Source organism: Hyperoodon ampullatus, assembly GCF_949752795.1.
Source record: "Hyperoodon ampullatus genome assembly, chromosome: 1".
In the NCBI taxonomy this organism is placed as follows: Eukaryota; Metazoa; Chordata; class Mammalia; order Artiodactyla; family Ziphiidae; genus Hyperoodon; species Hyperoodon ampullatus.
In genome coordinates, this window is record NC_136914.1 from 169,945,864 (window position 1) to 169,965,061 (window position 19,198).

At 43.7% G+C, this 19,198-nt stretch overlaps 1 protein-coding gene across 1 annotated transcript in view; it reads right to left on the minus strand.

The window, feature by feature from the left end:
• FAM184B (family with sequence similarity 184 member B) overlaps window positions 1-19,198 on the minus strand; it is a gene marked incomplete at its 5' end in the record, with an annotated part of 135,882 nt that overhangs the window by 24,607 nt on the left and 92,077 nt on the right. Inside the window, 2 exons of the mRNA XM_079715192.1 lie at window positions 6,683-6,874; window positions 7,682-7,811. Of these exons, the coding sequence (XP_079571318.1) occupies window positions 6,683-6,874; window positions 7,682-7,811 (322 nt within the window). The remainder of the gene's footprint in view (window positions 1-6,682; window positions 6,875-7,681; window positions 7,812-19,198) is intronic.

Below are 19,198 nucleotides of genomic sequence, written 5' to 3' on the forward strand. Positions count from 1 at the left end.
GCAAGTTTGTGGTAATTTTGCTACAGCAGCAGTAAGAAACTAATAGTTTCTCTTTTTTTTTGCAACAGAGAGTTCCAGTATCACATACCACTTTTCAGGTGAGGAAACTGAGGCTGGGAGGGATGAATTAGCTTTCCCAAGGTCACACAGAAAAGATGCAGGATTAGGAGGAAAGAAGCTCAGAAAGGTGAAGTGCCATGACTGAAGACAGGTAATGGCAGGGGCAGGAGTGTGACCCATGGGCGGCGGTGTCCAGGGCCCAAGCCCTACCCGCTCCCTCATGCAGCCCCTGGGAACAATGAGAAATAGGACTGCAGCAAATGCATGAGGCTCCCATTAGGGGTGAGCAGACAAGGCAGCTACCTGAAGACCACAGCGTCTTTGCTTTGCTGCTCCCCAGCAAATGGGGAAAAACGGTCTTATTCCTCTCGTGGGAAACTCAGTCATCCCCTGGTGAATTTATTTAATAAGACAGAAAAGTCTCGCACTTTTCAAACTCTCTGATACTCTCCTCCTCTTGCACTTGCTGCAAGGCTCAGAGAACTCCAACTGGTGACCTTTTTATCCCTCGGGGAATGTGAATGGAGAGATTGAAGCAAAGGTTTGTAAACGATGGAGACAAACTCTCTCACTCTGACCCGGCATCTTCAGGTCAGCCCTGCCTGCCTTCTGGCTCAGAAGCCCTTGGCAGTGAAGACCATGCAGGGTTTAGCCGCCAGATTTTACATCAAGTCAGACACTCATCCCTGGCAAATTGCTCTAGCCTCTTGTTTGCCTTGCTCTTGTTGTGGCTGGTTTGGGGCCTCCTAAGCGGCCTGACTTCACCCCCAACTCTCCATGTTCCATCCTATATAAAGTCTCCATCCCCTGTGCTCCCAAAATACCATGCGCGGCCATCTCATGGCTCCAATTTACTGAATTACAGCAACCTGTTTGAGTGGCTGCCTTTCCCCTTAGAGGTGAGCTCCATAAAGGCAGACTGTGTTAATCATCTTCGTATTTCCTGAGCTCAGCACGATGGTAGCTCAAGGTAAATGCTCAATAAATACCTGCAGAATCAGAATCAATGAGTAAGAAGAGTGGATCTTCTTAAAATTGAGCTCTTCTATGGACTGAATGTTTGTGTCCCCCCACCCCCAAAATTCATATGTTGAAACCTATTCCCCAATGTGATGGAATTAGGAGGTGGAGCCTCTGGGAGGTGCTTAGGTCGTGACAGTGGAGCCCTCATGAATGGGATTAGTGCCCTTATACAAGAGAGCTCAGAGAGAGCTCCCTTCCTCTTCTGCCATGTAAGGTTATAGTGAGAAGATGGCCATCTATGAGCCAGGAAGCAGGCTCTCAACACACCCCAAATCTGTCCGATCTGAGACTTGGACTTCCAGCCTCCAGAACTGTGGGAAATAAATTTCTGTTGTTTATAAGCCACTCAGCCTATGTTATTCTGCTAGAGCAGCCTGAACAGAATAAGACAAGCTCTTATTCAGTCATGTACTGTTCTAAGCACTTTATGTGGATTATCTCTTTTGACGCTCTCAGTGGTCCTGTATGGTACATACTATTAGCCATCATTTTATGAATGGGGAACCTGAGGCACAAGGAAGCCTAAGCTCCCTTTCCTCTTAAGTGGCAGACCCAGCATTTGAACCCAGGCATCCCACTCTTAATCACTATCTTGTGTTAGGAATGACCAGATGTCTGCCATCTCCAACGAGAACTGAAACCTGTCTCTTTTGTCTCATTCTGGAACCATCCCATGCAGACTGGAGCCAGCAATAAAGACTCCGTGAATCTGGTTCCAGGGTGACCAGGGACTGGGGCTTAGAACCGCAGGGTCCCCCCAGTGGGCAGAGCACCCTCCCCCTCTCCCACCACCAGATCCTCCTTCCTCCAATCAGTCGGAGGCCCTGGGACACCTCCCTTGCAGGTGGGCCAGCCCTCTGTGCTTCCTCTGCCTCCTGCAGGGGATTGAGGCCTAAAGCCTGGAGGGGTAAAGCTCAGGCCAACCCAAAGGCCGGCGTGACCCAGCAGCGAATAACCTGGGAATCTCGGCAGCCTGAGCCCTTATAGATTGCAAGCCAACCTGGAAAAAGATTTAAGAGAATAAAGGAAGAAAAGGAACTCACAAATTTTATAAATTTATTTATTTATTTTTCGCTGCATTGGGTCTCCGTTGCTGTGTGTGGGCTTTCTCTAGTTGCGGCGAGTGGGGGTTACTCTTCATTGCCGTGCGCGGACTTCTCATTGCGGTGGCTTCTCTTGTTGAGGAGCGCGGGCTCTAGGCATGCGGGCTTCAGTAGTTGTGGCTCACGGGCTCAGTAATTGTGGCTCGCGGGCTCTAGAGCACAGGCTCAGTAGTTGTGGCGCATGGGCTTAGTTGCTCCACAGCATGTAGGAACTTCTTGGACCAGGGCTTGAACCCGTGCCCCCTGCATTGGCAGGCGGATTCTTAACCACTGCGCCTCCAGGGAACTCCCAGAACTCACAAATTTTGAACACCTACTAAGTGCCAAGCAGTCCACATTGCATGATCTCATTTCTTTTTTCTTTTCTTTTTTTTTTTTTTTTTTTTTTTTCAGTACGTGGGCCTCTCACTGTTGTGGCCTCTCCCGTTGCGGAGCACAGGCTCTGGATGCGCAGGCTCAGTGGCCGTGGCTCACGGGCCCAGCCGCTCCGCGGCATGTGGGATCTTCCCGGGCTGGGGCACGAACCCGCGTCCCCTGCATCGGCAGGCGGACTCTCAACCACTGCGCCACCAGGGAAGCCCTTCTTTTCTTTTTTAAAAAAGCCTATTTTATATTTTTATTGGGGCAATACATGCACATAGTATAAAGAGCTAAATAATATTTTCAAAAAAGGAAAAACAGCACCTCATAGACCTCTTTCTTCCTCCTTCTGCATCCTGCCCACTGGAGGCAGCCACTGGCAACTCTTTTAGGTCTTTCTTCTGATATTTACCACCATTAACAAGATAGTACCTTCCTTCTGCTCTATCTTGATTATTTTAGAAATTATGAATTGTCTTCCCATTATGGTGGATGAGGATTTTGGTCTCATACATTCTTCCCCTTCCATTCCTTAGATACAGTTATCTTGCTTTTTTAAATACAGTAAAATATATTCAGTATTTATCCTTCTTGTGAGTAAATACCATTTACTGCTGAGCTAAATGAACTATAATTATTAAAATCTACCTTATACAAAGTTTTGTTTTTCCTTGCATTAATAACTACTGCATTTTTAATTTGCTTAGTTTTCTTTGGAGATTTGGTTAAGTCTTCCTACAACCTCTAAAAGCTTTGTAAAATACTTGCACGACAATCTTTCACGTGGCCAAATCGGTCAGAGAAACCACCAGGTCTATTTTTCCTCGGAGGCATCTCTTCTAGAGCCCTCAGTCATCATGCTCCAGTCTAGACTGAGTTGTTCCCTCAGCCAGTGGCATAGCTGGGCTCCTAAAACCTTCCTTCTCCTGTGTTGGATTCTCTGTGGCCTAGATCCCTTTTATTTCCTCTCTCTTGATTTGCTCCCTTGTTTTGGTGGGATATTCTTCAAGGAACTTCCTAAGGAAAAGTGTATGGAAGATGTATAGGTCCAACAGGAGACAGAAACCACACAGTAATTTAAACAAGGGAAACTGAATCTAAAGAACTATTAAGCTCTGATAGGAGAGTAACTATAAAGATGCAAAGAGATCTCTGAAGGGTATCCTGAGGCTGAGGGAGAGCATTCAAGAAAGGGAAAGCTTGGAAGGGGGAGCCCCTCCCCAGCCTGGGATCCAGACCTTGTTGGAGAAGGTGTGGTGGCAGCTCACTGATGGAGGTCACCAGGTTGCCCAGGCCAGAGTCAAGCAGGAGTAACCCTCCACAGCGCTGGTGAGCCACAGATGGGCAGGTACCCAGAGGGGACGGGGGCACCAATGCAGGCATGAGGGCCAGAGGGAACAGTGTTTGCCTTGGGAGGGTTGCAAGAAACAAACTTCTGGGGTGCAGGCAACAGCAGCCAACAGGCAGGAGCCCAGAAAGAGTCAGGGTGTGCAGGTGTGAGGATGGAGTCTGTGGTGTCCACATTGGGAGACCACAGGATGGTAGTCACTGGGCCTGGACCAGGGCTACGAGATCACCATGAAGTCACTGGGGGAGTATCACTGATGTCCTCACACACCCAGGGCTCTGTTCAACTGTGCAACAGAAGCCAGAAACAGCAAAAATGCAACTGCCAGAACCAGGAAGAGAAGCCTCCTTCTTCCTGCAAGGTGCCTCCAGTGCCTTCTACTGACAAAGCTTGACACTGTGCGCTCTTTAAAGGAGGAGAAATGCTTAAAGAATCCAGATCATTATCGCAAGCAGGCATCAAGAGCTGAGAGGCATAAACTGATAACAGAAGGTAAATTTCCTAATATTTCATTTGTCTGATATATTTTTATTCAATTTTCACTCTTGCTAATGGTTTTAATTGAATTTCTCAAAATTGCTTCATGATCTTCTTGCTTCCCTGTTGCTGTTGAGATGTCTGATGACATTTGGATTCAAGTACTTTGAGTCTGGTATCAATTTTCCTCTTTGGGAGCTTTCAGAATTTCTTCTGTTTCCTCGGTGTTCTGAAGTTTCAAGACAAGCCTGGGTTGGGTCTTTTTCATTTCCTTATAGGAATTTCATTCTATTATTTCTTTGAAAATCTCCTCCCCTCCATGATCTCTTTCTGGAACTCCTATTTGCTAGATATCAGCCTCCTGGATTGTGTTTCTGCACTTCTGGTTCCTTCTCTCCCATCATCCATTCCTTTGTCTTTCTACTTTGCTGTCTGGAAGGTTTCTTCATTTTCTATATTTCAACTCATTTACTGATTTTTAAGTTTTCTGCTATCCTGTTTTTTATTTTAAAAGAACTCTTTCTTGCTCTAATTGCCCCCTCCTTTGCAAATAACATGTTGTCCCTGTTTCATGGATGCAAATCTAATCTCTTAATTCTGAGGATATCAATCCTCATTGATTTTTTTTTTCTGTTGCCTGCATTAGCCATTTCCTCTGAGTTCATTCTTTTCCTCTTGATAATATTGGATTCCCACTCTCCCATTAGAGACTTCCTCGAAAGTTTAGAAATTTTCTGCTGTCTCTTCATATTTAAGAGTGGGCACTGGAGGATAATCAGAAGCTCCATCTGTACCTGGGGTGGTGCAGCAGCGGGGCATCTGTTGGATGGTGAGTTCCTCTGGGGATCTCGGTTCTAGCTGCTTGTTTTCTGGAGCTGAGCAGAGAAAGCACTGCTGGGGGTGTGACAGAGGTGACTGTAGCCCACCTAATGGTTCAGTACACAGATTTTCACCTAAACTTAGTCTCAGATGCAAGCCTCATCCCAGCCTCTGTGACTGGTACTTCCTAATTCAGAGTCTCTCTGGCTTAGTTTACCCAGGGATCTCTGCCCCCCACCCCAATCTCTTGTCCTTAAATAAGACAGAGGTAATTGGCTGGCTGTGCTGGGTAAGCTGGGAACCTGGGCTTCTAGGTGAGTCACACTCTCCACTTCACTCTTGCCTTCTGTTTCCACTGGTGCCTCCAATTCCTGGCTTCTCTGAGTTCCACTGTCAGCTTGATTCTTGTCCTTCTCTGTCTTCAGGCACTTTGGTTTGAGCCTCTCTGCTCTGCAAGGTCATATACTATGTCTCCATTTGTTTCCTGTCCTCATGTATTGTGGTTCAAGGGTACAGATGTCTCCCAGCTTCATCTGAACAGAATATGCTTCTGTTGTGTGTCTTTATTGTTTTTTCAGAGCATTTCCAATAGGAAAGAATTCAGAAGTCTTTATTTTGCCACCTTAAAACCAGAACTCCCACGTTTTTTCATTTAATCATCTTGACATCTCAAAGAAGTGGGTCTCAATATCCCCAATTTATAGAAGGGGAAATTAAACTTGAGGCTTTAATTCAGTGAGACCCTTGAGTACCTAGCTACTATGAGCTAGGAGAGGATTCAGTAATGGACAGGTAGAGATGGTTCCTGGCTTCAAGGGGCTTCCAGTTTGGTGAATTTGATCATATAAAGAGGGAATTAGCGTGTGAAGCCAGCCCGCTGTGTGAAGCCCGTGGTGACAGTGTGCTATCTGTAGCAGTAAGAGTAAGCGCCCATCTCCTGAGAGAGCAGGGAGGGAAGGCCTTCTGAGAAAGCAGAAGGTAGAGGTGACAGGTGAAAGGTGCCTGAACCTCCCTGCTGATCACACATCGCAGAGGGCCTGACCACCTCCTCATTGCTTTCCAAGCCATTCGGAAGGTCTTTTTCTGCTGAGCTGGCCTTTCTCAATTCTGGGCTGCCCTCCTCTTTTTAGCTGCCAGCCTGAGCCTGACTCCTTAGCACACATCATGCATAACATTGCCCAAATCATGAAAGAAAGTTGTTCTTATGATATCAAGGTCATGAGCAGATGGGGAAAAGCAGTACCAGAAGCTCAAGGGACCTGAGTCTGAATCCTTGCTTGCCACTTACTAGCTGTGTGACCCTGAGCAAGTTACTGAACCTCTCTGAGCCTCTTTCCTCATCCAGAAAAAGAGAATATGATAATAATGACCTCATAAAATGATTGTGGGGACTGGAGATAATGTACATAAGGCACCTCATAAATCGCCGAGCAGGTGCTTGCACAGCAAGTGGTCGGTAGTAGTCAGTGGACACCATCGTTAGCACCCTTACCTTGACTTCCTGGTTTTTGGCCTTCTCGAGCATGCAGAGCGCTCGCTGGTGGGCGGCCTCGAGCTGAGCTTTCGCCACCTGATTCTGCTGGACAGTCTCCTGGAGCTCGCGGTCGGAGAGCTGCTTGAGCGCCCGCAGGTCCTCCCTGTAGTTGCTGGTGCACTGCTCCAGAGCCTGCTGCATCTGCGAGACCTGCCCGCCAGAGCATCCGACCTCAGGCTGTGCCCCTCACCCCGCCTGGGATTTTCTTCAAACATAAAAGCTTTCTGAACATCTCCACAGCCCAGCTGAGCCTCCTCTACCCAAGGGAACTCTGAGGGGGGTAGAAGCTGCAAGCGTAAAGAATCCGGGGACAGCCAGCCCTCCTGGGGGCTCCTCAGCTAGAGCCATGGATGCCAGGGAACAGGGAAGAAGGGCTGGAACGTATGCCACCCAAGAGAAATCAAGAGACCAGAAAACCCTCCAAAGGTCTACACAGCAGCCTCCCTTGAGTACCCCACCCCGCCGTGCCCAAATCTCGCTTTCTTACAGAAGCTTTCCCTGACAACCCTATTTGGCATTATACGCACCCTCTCATCACCAGACAGCCTCCCAATCTCCTTCATCCTGCTCTGCTTTTTCTTTTTCCTGAAGCCCGTAACATGTTCTAATATACTATGTGCTTTGCTTATTTCCTATGTCTAGTATTTTTTGTCTGTATCCACCTCCTCTGCTAAAATACAAGCCCTGTAATGCAGGACTTTTGTCTGGTTTGTTCACTGACGATATCCAAGCACCTAGAAGAGTTCCTGGCTCCTAGCAGGCGCTCATGAGCCATAGCAGGTGTTGAATGAATAAATAAACAGAACCCAGAATCCCACCTCACCCTGGACCTGGAATACCCTCCCCAGCTTGAACAAGAATCAGGCCCGGCATGCATTTCCAAGGTTGTCTGCAAGACTAAGCAAGAGGTAGGGTCTCACTCAGCATGAGGGTGCATCCCCACCACGGCTGTCCTACCTGGGCTTGCAATCTGGCCTTCTGGCTCTGCCACTCATCCTGCAGTCGCTGGATTTCCGGCGCCTTCTCCTTCGGCAAAGAGCCCAGCGGAGGCTGCAGGTCACTTCCCTCCTTGAGGGGCACTCCGATCCTTTGAAGATATGGAGGCCAAAATCACAAGAGATCCCAGGCTGGAAATGACTATCACCCTGATAGCATCTCAACCACTCGGGCTGGAAGGAGGGAGCTCCGATGGCGGCTAGTGGAATGAGAGACATCTCACTTGGACTTTAAAAAGCCACTTGACTACAAATTCTCAGTGCTATTGCACTTGGGATACTGTCAAGATTCAGCTGGAATCATCCGGCATCTGTTTTAGTGGGTGCTTAATAAATGATGATTAATTGTGAGAATGACTGAGAGCTTAGAATTACTTATATGGGGTCCCTGGGGGCTTCAAAAGAAGAGGTCTCTGTGGTCTAATTTCACAGCTTTTCCTGCATATGGAAAAAAATAACAAAACAATGATGCTTTACTTGAATACAGTACTTTACACTTTTCAAAGCACACTCAAAACTTTTACTGGCTGTCCCCAGCTATAGATAGGAGGATTATAAATAGGCCTTTTGTGTGTGTAGCAAGAACAAGAAAACGCTGGTTTAAAGCTCCAGTAGTTTCTGCATTCTAGAAGAGATGCTGACAAATATTTTTGGAGGAGACTTTCCTGTACTCAGTTCTGTGCTTTTAAACCAGCTGAGAAATTCAAATGTGACTGGTTGAGATTGTAAAGTTAAGTATAAAGTTAAGTATTTATCCTGTTTAACAGTGCAAAAGGATGCCACACGGTGGGCATCTCTGCCAAGATTGCTGGGACTCAATGACATTTTGCTTCCTCTGGCAAAGACATCAGGCCAGAGGACCAGAGGTTAGGGAGTTAGGGCCCTGGACTGTGAAGAAAGGCCATGATAAGAAGGACTCTGGCTTGGCAGAGGTGAAAAGGCCCAGCAACATGGACAGAGGGGACCCTTGAAAGGTAGGGCAGGATGCTAAGGGTAGCATAGCAAAGTGGTTAAGAGGATGGACACTAGAGCCAGATTGCCCAGGTTCAAATTCCAGCTCTACTATACTGGTTATGTGACCTTGGCTGAGCTCTTCAAATTGTCTGGGTTTCCTCTTCCATAACATGGGGTTAATAATAGTACCTTTCACACACATTGTTATAAAGCTTAATAGAGTAAATATCTTAAAAAATGCTTAACACTATGTCTGGCACATAGTTAATAATCACATAAAAATTAATCAAACATTTAATAAAGTGAGAAGTTTTCTTTCTCTGCATCCTAATTCTCTTAGGTTATCCTCAAACTTTTGGAAGCTATGCTAAACATAACCATATTTAAGGAACAATAAAGGGGAAATACCTTGGTCTGAGCTCTGGTTAGGAGAAGCCAGAGGTGACAGACAGTGAAACAGTCTAGAGCAAGAATGATAAGTGACACTACCAGGCTGGATGTGTGGAACAGGTAAACCTTCCCTGGGGAGGGGACCAGACTTTCTCCCAGGGCTCAGTTCTTATCTTTAAAAATGTTTTATTGAGGTAAAGTTTACAGTATTGAAATTATGTGTACAATTCAATGAGTTTTGACAAATACACACAACCATAAAAGCAACACCCCAATCAAAATATAGAACATTTTCATTACCCAAAAACTTCCCTGCACCCTCTTCCAGTCAATCCACCATCCACAGGCAGCCAACGCTTTGATTTCCATCACCATAGATTAGTTTTGCCTCATCTTAAGCATCATACAAACAGAATCACGTGGTACTACATAATGTCTCTGGAATTCAACCACATTGTTGCAAATGTCAGTAGTTCACACTTTTGGCTGCTGAGAGGTATTTCATTACATGAATACACCATGATTTGTGTATCCATTTTCCTACTGATAAACATTTCAGCTGTTTTTATTTCTGTATTATTATGAATAAAGCTGTTAGAAATATTCTCGTACAAATATTTTTGGGGATATATGTTCCCATTTCTTTTGCTTAAATACCTAGAATTGGCATTGCTGGTAGGTATATGCTTAATTTTTTAGGAAACTATCAAATGGTTTTCCAAAGTGGTTGTACCGTTTTACACTCCCAGGAGCAATGCATGAGAGTTCCAATCACTCTACATCATTGCCAACATTTTGTGCTGTCGGTCTTTTAATTTTAGCCATTCTGATAGGTGGGAAATGGTATTTCCTTTTGGTTTTCAGTTGCACTTCACTGATGACTAATGATGTTGAGTACATATTCATGTGCTTATGGGCCATTCATGTATCTTTTTTATGGAAGTGTCTGTTCAAACATTTTGTCCATTTAAAAAATACGCTTGTCTTTTTATTGTTGATTTATAGGTCTATGGCTTGTCTATTCATTTTCTCACTGGCATTTTTTTAATGAGTATACATTTTAATTTTGATGAAGACCAATTTATCAATTGTTTGTGATGATTAATATTTTCATGTCCTAAGAAATCATGTCCTACCCCAAATTTTCAAAGATATTTTCCTATGTATTATAGTTTTAACTTTATGTTTAGATCTATGGAACATCTCAAATTAATTTTTATGCATGGGGTGAGATAGAGGTTGAGGTTTATTTCTTCTCATATGTTTATCCAGTTCCAACACCATTCGTTGAAAAACTTTTCCTCTCCCTATTAAATTGCCTCAGCACCTTTAAGAAAAACTAATCTAACATCTTTGTGCAGGTCGATTTCCAGAACCTTCATTGTTTTTCATTGATCTATTTGTCTATCTATATACTGATACCATATAGGCTTTATTACTCTAGCTTCATAATGTCTTAAAATCAGGAAAGCCTGAGTCCTCCAGCTATGTTCTTCAAGATTCTTTTATCTAGGTACTTTGCTTTTCCATATCAGTACTCAGAACAGCTTATTTATTCCTACAAATAGGGCTATTGGGATTTTATATGGGATTGAACTGAGTCTATAGCTCAATTCAGAGTAAATTAAGATCTTAACAACACTGAATATTTCAACCATGATCATTCTGTCTGTAAATAAATATACTTTTATTCTTCCTTTCTAATTTGTAGCTCTTTTTCTTGCTTTATAGGACTGGCTAGGACCTTCATGACAATGTTAAGTAGTGAAAGCAGAATTTTTGCCTTGTTTCAAATTTTAGGAGGAATGTGTTCAACATTTCACCATTATGCATGTTTACATAGTTTATCATAGATGATCTTTTTCAGGTTGAAGAAATTCTCTTCTATTCATGGACTGAAGAGTTTTTATCACGAAAGGATGTTAAATTTTGTCGAATGCTTTTGTACATCTATTGATATGATTCTTTTTTTTAATAATAATTTTTTTAATTTTATTTATTTATTTTTATTTTAAGCTGCCTTGGGTCTTTGTTCCTGCACATGGGCTTTTCTCTAGTTGCGGCGAGCAGGGGCTACTCTTTGTTGCGGTTCACGGGCTTCTCATTGGGTGGCTTCTCTTGTTGCACAGCACAGGCTCTAGGTGCGTGGGCTTCAGTAGTTTTGGCACTCGGGCTCAGCAGTTGTGGCTCACGGGCTCTAGAGCAGAGGCTCAGTAGTTGTGGCGCACGGACTTAGTTGCTCTGTAGCATGTGGGATCTTCCTGGACCAGGGCTCGAACCCGTGTCCCCTGCACTGGCAGGCGGATTCTTAACCACTGTGCCACCAGGGAAGTCCCGATTTGATTCTTTTTTCCCTTTATTTTTTAATGTGATGAATTACATGATTACCATTCACATGTTAAACCAACCACGCATTCCGGGGATAAATTCTACTTGGTCATGATGTATTATTCTTTTTATATATTGCTTGATTTTATTTTCAAACATTTTGTTGAGGATTTTGCATTCATGATGAATATTAGTTTATCTACATTGGTGAATGTTTTAGGTGCCTTGAAAAAAATTTATTCTGTAGTTGTTCAGCACATTGTCTATAGGTATCAATTAGATTAAGTTAGTTAAAAGTATAGTTCAAATCTTCTATGTCCTTACTGATATTAGTCTAATCATTCAATCAAATACTCAGAAAAGGGTGTCAAAATCTCCAAATGTGATTGAGAATTTCTCCCTTTAGTTCTCTCAGTATTTGTTTCATTAGGTAATACAGATTCAGGATTGTTATGTCCTCCAGATGAATTGACCCCTTTACCATTATGAAATATCCCATTTTAATCCCTGGTAATACTCCTTGTTCTGAAGTCTACTGTGATATGAATATAGCCACATTAGCTTCCTTATGTTTCATATTTGCATGGTATGTCTATTCCTACCCTTTTACCTTCAAACCTAACTGTGCCTGTATTAGGGCTGCCATGCCAAATACCACAGACTGGGTTGCTTAAAAAGCAGAAACTCATTTTCTCATACTTCTGAAGGCTTGAAGTCCACGATCAAGGTGTCAGCAGGTTTGGTTTCGCTAAGCCTTCTTCTAAGGCTTCTATTCTTCTGAAGATTGCAGATAGCTATCTTCCTTCACCTTGTGTCCCCATGTGATTGTCCCTCTGTTGGCATTACCAGTGTGCTAATCTCCTCTTCTTATAAGGACATATTGGGTGAGGGCCAATCTAATGACCCCATTTAACCCAATCATCTATTTAAAGCCCTATCTCTGAATACATTCACATTCTAACATATTGGGGGTTAGGGCCTGAACATATGAATTTGGGGGGCGGGGCACAATTCAGCCAATAACAGTGTCTTTATGCTTAAATATCTCTCTTGAAGACAGCATATAGTAATGTCTTATCTTTTTATCCTCTCTGGCAATCTCTTTCTTTTTACTGATGTCTTTGTTTCATTTACATAGTAATTATTGAAATGACTGGGTTTAAATCTATATCTTCCTATTTGTTTTCTATTTGCCCAATCCTTTTTCTTATTGTTCCTCTGTTCTTCTTCTTCTATCTTCTTACCTGACAAATATTTTTTAGGATTCCAGTTTAGTTCTTTTATTGGATTTTTTTTTTAGCTCTTCTTTGTATTCATGTTTAATGTTGCTCTATGGATTATAATTTCTATCCTTAACTTATCACAGCCTACTTAAGAGTTAATATTTCACCTCTTCATATAAAATATAAGTCCCTTATAACACAATAATTCCATTAATCCCTGTTCTTTGTGCTAGTGTGGTTATATATTATTCAACTACATGCATTATGAACTCCATAATACAATGTTTATTATTATTATTATTAAGCTGTTAGATGTCTTTTAAAGAAATTAAGAGAAGGAACAACAGTAGTTTTTTATATTTACCTATACATTTACCATTTCTGATGCTCTTTCTTTTCTCCTGTAGATCCAAGTTTAAATTTGGTGTAATTACCTTTCAGCTTTAATAAATTCCATTGCCGTTTATCATACTGCAGCTTAGCTGGTGAAAAATTCTCTTAGCTTTTATATACCTGAAAATGTTCTATTTCAGTCTCATTTTTGAAGGATATTTTCACTGGATTTAAAATTTGGACTTGACAAGTTGTTGTTTTTTTTTTTCCTTTTAGTACTTTAATGATATTGTTCCATAGTTTTCTGGCTTTCAGAAGAAAATAAGGCTAGAAGGCTGATGAGAAGTCAATTGTCATTAGTATTTATGAAAAGTCAACTGTCCCCTATATGTAATTTGTCTTTTTAAAAAGCTAATTGCTTTAAGATTTGGGGGGGGATATATTTTTTTTCAGCAGATTTTCTATGGTGTACCCAGACATTGTTATCTTTGGATTTACTCTGTGGGGAGTTCACTGAGCTTCTTGAGTATGTAAATTGATATCCCACACCAGTTTGGGGGAATTTTCAGTCATTATTTTTCCAAATATTTTTTCCTCCTCCATTTTCTTTCCCTTTTTTCTCTTGGGCTCCAAATACATGCATATTAGACCATTTCATATTGTCCCACAAGTCAGGAAGAATCTCTTCATTTTAAAAAAATCTTTTTTTCCCCTAATTCTCTGAACAAGACACTTTCTACTGATTTGTCTTCAAGCCACTAACTTTTCTTTCATGGTTTTAATTTGCTGTTAAGCCCATCCAATGAGGTTTTCATTATGGATATTGTACTTTACAGTTTTAGAATTTCCATTTGTTTCAAGGTTTTCATTTTTCTGCTGAAATTCCCTATTTGTTCACTCATTAAAACAACCTTTTCCTTTATGTCCCTGAACATAGCTCATACAACTGTTTTCAAGTCCTTGTCTGCTAATTCCAATATCTAGGTCATTTTAGGCTTTATTGGCTGATTTTTTTCTTGATTACAGGTCGCACTGTTCTGCTTTCTTCCACGTCTCATAATGTTTTCATCAAATGCTCAATATTGTGGATAATACAATGTAGGGAGTCTGTACTATGAATTCCTTTCAAAAGTGTTGAGTTTTGTTATGACAGCCAGTTAAATTACTGAAGGCTCTTTCTGATCCTTTTACGCTTGGATTTGTCTTTTGTTAGAGCAGGTATATTTCAACATTGTCCTTTGTTCTAGGGTGTGGCCCTTACCCTATAGGGTATGTTTCTTACTCCTAAAGTGTTACTTTTCTGAGGTCTCAACTAAATGCTCAGAGAGCTCAGAAAGGCTTTTTTATTCTGGCTGAGCTGAGACTCCAATGTCTGCTAGCATTTAATCTCTGGTATCTTCATTTTCCTCAGCACCATGGCAGCAGCACACTTCTAGGCCTCATGGAGTCTCATCTTGTACATGCTCACTCAAGCCCCTGGCAAGGACCTACAGAAAACTCTCATAGATTTCTGCCCTCTATTCCCCCCACATAGGATCCTCTCTTCTGGTATCCTACCTTACAAAGTCCAGCTGCTTTAGCAGCCCTGAGCCCTGACATCTGCCTGCTCAGCTCAGCTTGCCTCCAATTCTCTGCACTGTGGTTGGCACTGTCCCCAGGGAGAGAGGCAGGAGCAAATGTGGGGTGATTATAGGATTCAACTTATGTTTCCCTTCTGAAGGACATGGTCCTTCTCTGCATATTGTCCTATTACTCAAAAGAGCTGTCTCATATATTTTGCTCAGTTTATAGTTGTTTACAGACAGAGGGCAAGTCTAGTACCACTTACCCTGTCATGCCTGGAAGTGGAAGTTTCAGTCCTTATAATTGAGTATTAAAGGAGAGAGTGACCTTGGAAAAGTAGAAAAACTGTGGAACTTCATGTGGCACATAAGAACAGCTGCCCTAAGTTGAGATGTAGTTAAAAGCATGAGTTCTGGAGCCAGAGAAACTATCATCTGGATCCTACCATCCACTGGCAGTGTAAGTAGATGGGCAAGTTACTTAAGTTCTCTGTTCTTCAGTTTCCCTCATCTTTAAAATGAAGTACTTCAGGGACTTCCCGGGTGGTGCAGTGGTTAAGAATCCGCCTGCCAATGCAGGGGACATGGGTTCGAGCCTTAGTCTGGGAAGATCCCACATGCCATGGAGCAACTAAGCCCGTGTGCCACAACTACTGAGCCTGCGCTCTAGAGCCCGTAAGCCACAACTACTGAGCCCGCATGCCACAACTACTGAAGCCCGCGAGCCTAGAGCCCGTGCTCCGCAATGAGAAGACACTGCAATGAGAAGCCCGCGCATCGCAATGAAGAGTAGCCCCAGCTTGCCACAGCTAGAGAAAGCCCGCGCGCAGCAGCAAAGACCCAATGCAGCCAAAAATAAATAAATAAATAAATACATTAAAAAAATTAAAATAAAATGAAGTACTTCAATAATGGTGTCTACCTAATGAAGATGAAATGGGTTAATCCAACATTCAGTAAATATTTATTTTCATCATCATCATTATTCTCTGGAACACCACTAATGGGAATTCCCCTCTCTTACTCCATTTTATTGCCCCAAATTCCCTCATACCCTAAAAACCTGACCTTATCCTACCATCTCTCACAAAGCAAGCTATAGCTAACTCTCCTGACTCCCCATGCTCCCTTTGAAGTTGATTGTGACCTGCTACCCCCCCCACCTTAAATCAACAGCCAATGGAAAAGCCACCTCCCTCTTAGAGCCACCATGCCAAACGTTCCCTGACAAGCATCCTTCAAGGGGTTAACTACTGAATATGCAGCCTCACCCCTTAAAGGAGCCAATGAGTTTGTTCTGTCCTACAGCCTGTAACCTTGGATCTTTCTATTCCTTTCTCATCACTGCCTAGTCCTTACACTCCCACTTAAACCACTGTGGAAGAAGCTTACAGACCCCACACCCTCCTCATTTGGTTCTATAGTTGAGGAACCCCTTTATCAATATAGCTATGTGGGAGAAAAAGACAAGTCTGTTGTAACCACCACTGCTGTTGCTCTGCCCAGCGTCTTCTCCTTGGGGAAGCCTTTCCTCTTTCCATGGTGGTCCTGTTTAGTCCACGGGTTTGGGTGCAGCTAACTTTGCCCTCATCATTAGCTGGCCCCAGGGAAGGGCATGTGACACATACCTGGACAATCAGAGCCAGGCATCTCCTTGGCCAGAAAGACTGGCTCAGAGATGCACATGTGCTCCAAGCTGGGCCCCTTAGAAACCTCTTTGAAATTCCTGCCAGTATTTTCACAGTAAAGATTATTTCTTTCCCTTTGGAATTGTGAGTTTTAAACAGGCCAAGATTTGTGGCTGCCAGTGGTAAGTGACAGTACCAGGATTCAGTCTGGAGGCCTGACTCCAGAGTCTGTGCTCTTTAACTTCTATGGTTCTACACCTCATAGATCCTGAGACAGAATCTGGAGGGACCTGTGGAAGTATTATTAGCTGAAGAGTTCACTGGACTATACGGTACCTGACACTGCCATTAATATGATTTAGGAGTGTAGGCTCTGCTTCCTCAATGCTATAAGTGTTTCTGTCCCCTCAAAATTCATATTTTGAAGCCTATTGTCCAATATAATGGTATTAAGAAATGAGGCCTTTGGATTCTTTACAGACCTAGAACAAAAAATCTTAAAATTCGTATGGAGACAAAAAAGACCCTGAAGAGCCAAAGCGGTCTTGAGGGAAAAGAACGGAGCTGGAGGAATCAGATTCCCTGACTTCAGACTATACTACAAAGCTACAGTAATCAAGACAATATGGTACTGGCACAAAAACAGAAATATAGATAAATGGAACAGGATAGAAAGCCCAGAGATAAACCCATGCACCTATGGTCAACTAATCTATGACAAAGGAGGCAAGGATATTCAATGGAGAAAAGACAGTCTCTTCAATAAGTGGTGCTGGGAAAACTGGACAGCTACATGTAAAAGAATGAAATTACAACACTCCCTAACACCATACACACAAGTAAACTCAAAATGGATTAGAGACCTAAATGTAAGTCCAGACACTATAAAACTCTTAGAGGAAAACATAGGAAGAACACTCTTTGACATAAATCACAGCAAGATCTTTTTTGATCCACCTCCTAGAGTAATGGAAATAAAAACAAAAATAAACAAATGGAACCTAATGAAACTTAAAAGCTTTTGCAAAGCAAAGGAAACTACAAACAAGACGAAAAGACAATCCTCAGAATGGGAGAAAATATTTGCAAATGAATCAATGGACAAAGGATTAATCTCCAAAATATATAAACAGCTCATGCAGCTCAATATTAAAAAAACAAACAACTCAATCCAAAAATGGGCAGAAGACCTAAATAGACATTTCTCCAAAGAAGACATACAGATGGCCAAGAAGCACATGAAAAGCTGCTCAACATCACTAATTATTAGAGAAATGCAAATCAAAACTACCATGAGGTATCACCTCACAGCAGTCAGAATGGGCATCATCAGAAAATCTACAAACAATAAATGCTGGAGAGTGTGTAGAGAAAAGGGAACCCTCCTGCACTGTTGGTGGGAATGTAAATTGATACAGCCACTATGCAGAACAGTATGGAGGTTCCTTAAGAAAATAAAAATAGAATTACCATATGACCCAGCAATCCCACTACTGGGCATACACGCAAAAAAAGACATAATTCAAAAAGACACATGCACCCCAATGTTCATTGCAGCACTATTTACAATAGCCAGGACATGGAAGCAACCTAAGTGTCCATCGACAGATGAGTGGATAAAGAAGATATGGTACATATATACGATGGAATATTACTCAGCCACAAAAAGGAATGAAATTGAGTCATTTGTAAAGACGTGGATGGATCTAGAGACTGTCATACAGAATGAAGTCAGAAAGAGAAAAACAGGTCCCGGAGGAAGATGGCAGAAGAGTAAGATGCGGAGATCACCTTCCTCCCCACAGATACATCAGAAATTCATCTACACGTGGAACAACTCCTACAGAACACCTACTGAACGCTGACAGAAGACCTCAGACCCCCCAAAAGGCAAGAAACTCCCCACATACCTGGGTAGGACAAAAGAAAAAAGAATAAACAGAGACAAAAGGATAGGGATGGGACCTGCACCAGTGGGAGGGAGCCGTGAAGGAGGAAAGGTTTCCACACACTAGAAGCCCCTTCGCAGGCGGAGACTGCAGGTGGCGGAGGGGGAAAGCTTCGGAGTAGCGGAGGAGAGCACAGCCACCAGGGTGTGCAGGGCAAAGCAGAGAGATTCCCGCACGGAGGATCAGTGCCCTCAGGCACACACCAGAGGCTTGTCTGCTCGGCTGCAGGGGCGGGCGGGGCTGGAAGCTGAGGCTTGGGTATTGGGTTTCAGTCGGAGCGCAGGGAGAGGGCTGGGGCTGGCGGCAGGAAGAGAGCCTGAAGGGGTTAGTGCACCACGGCTAGCCCGGAGGGAGTCTGGGGGAAAAAGTCTGGAGCTGCCGAAGAGGCAAGAGACGTTTTCTGCCCTTTTGTTTCCTGGTGCGCACGAGGAGAGGGCATTAAGAGAGCTGCTTAAAGAAGCACCAGAGACGGGCGTGGGACGCTGGGGCTGCTGCTGCCGCCGCCACAAGGCCTGTGTGCGAGCACAGGTCACTGTCCACCCCGCCTTCCGGGGAGCCTGTGCACCCCGCCACTGCCGGGGTCCCGGGACCCAGAGACGGCTTTCCCGGGAAAGTGCATGGAGCGCCTCGGGCTGGTGCAACGTCACGCCGGCCTCTGCTGCCGCAGGCCCACCCCACACTGCGCGCCCCTCCCTCCCCTCTGCCTGAGTGAGCCAGAGCCCCCGAATCAGCCGAATCAGTGGCTCCTTTAAACCCGTCCTGTCTGAGCGAAGAACGGACGCCCTCCGGCGACCTACGCGCAGAGGCGGGGCCAGGTCCAAGGCTGAGACCCGGGAGCTGTGAGAGCAGAGAAGACACAGGGAAATCTCTCTGTGCAGCCTCGGAGGCAGCGGATTAAAGCTCCACGGTCCACTTGATGTGCCCTGCGACTGTGGAGTGCATGAATGGACAGCGAATCATCCCAAATTGAGGAGGTGGACTTTGAGGACAAGATTTAAGACTTTTCCCCCTTTTCCTCTTTTTACAACGAATTATCCCAAATTAAGGAGGTGGACTTTGAGAGCAAGATTTCAGACTTTTCCCCCTTTTCCTCTTTTTACAACGAATTATCC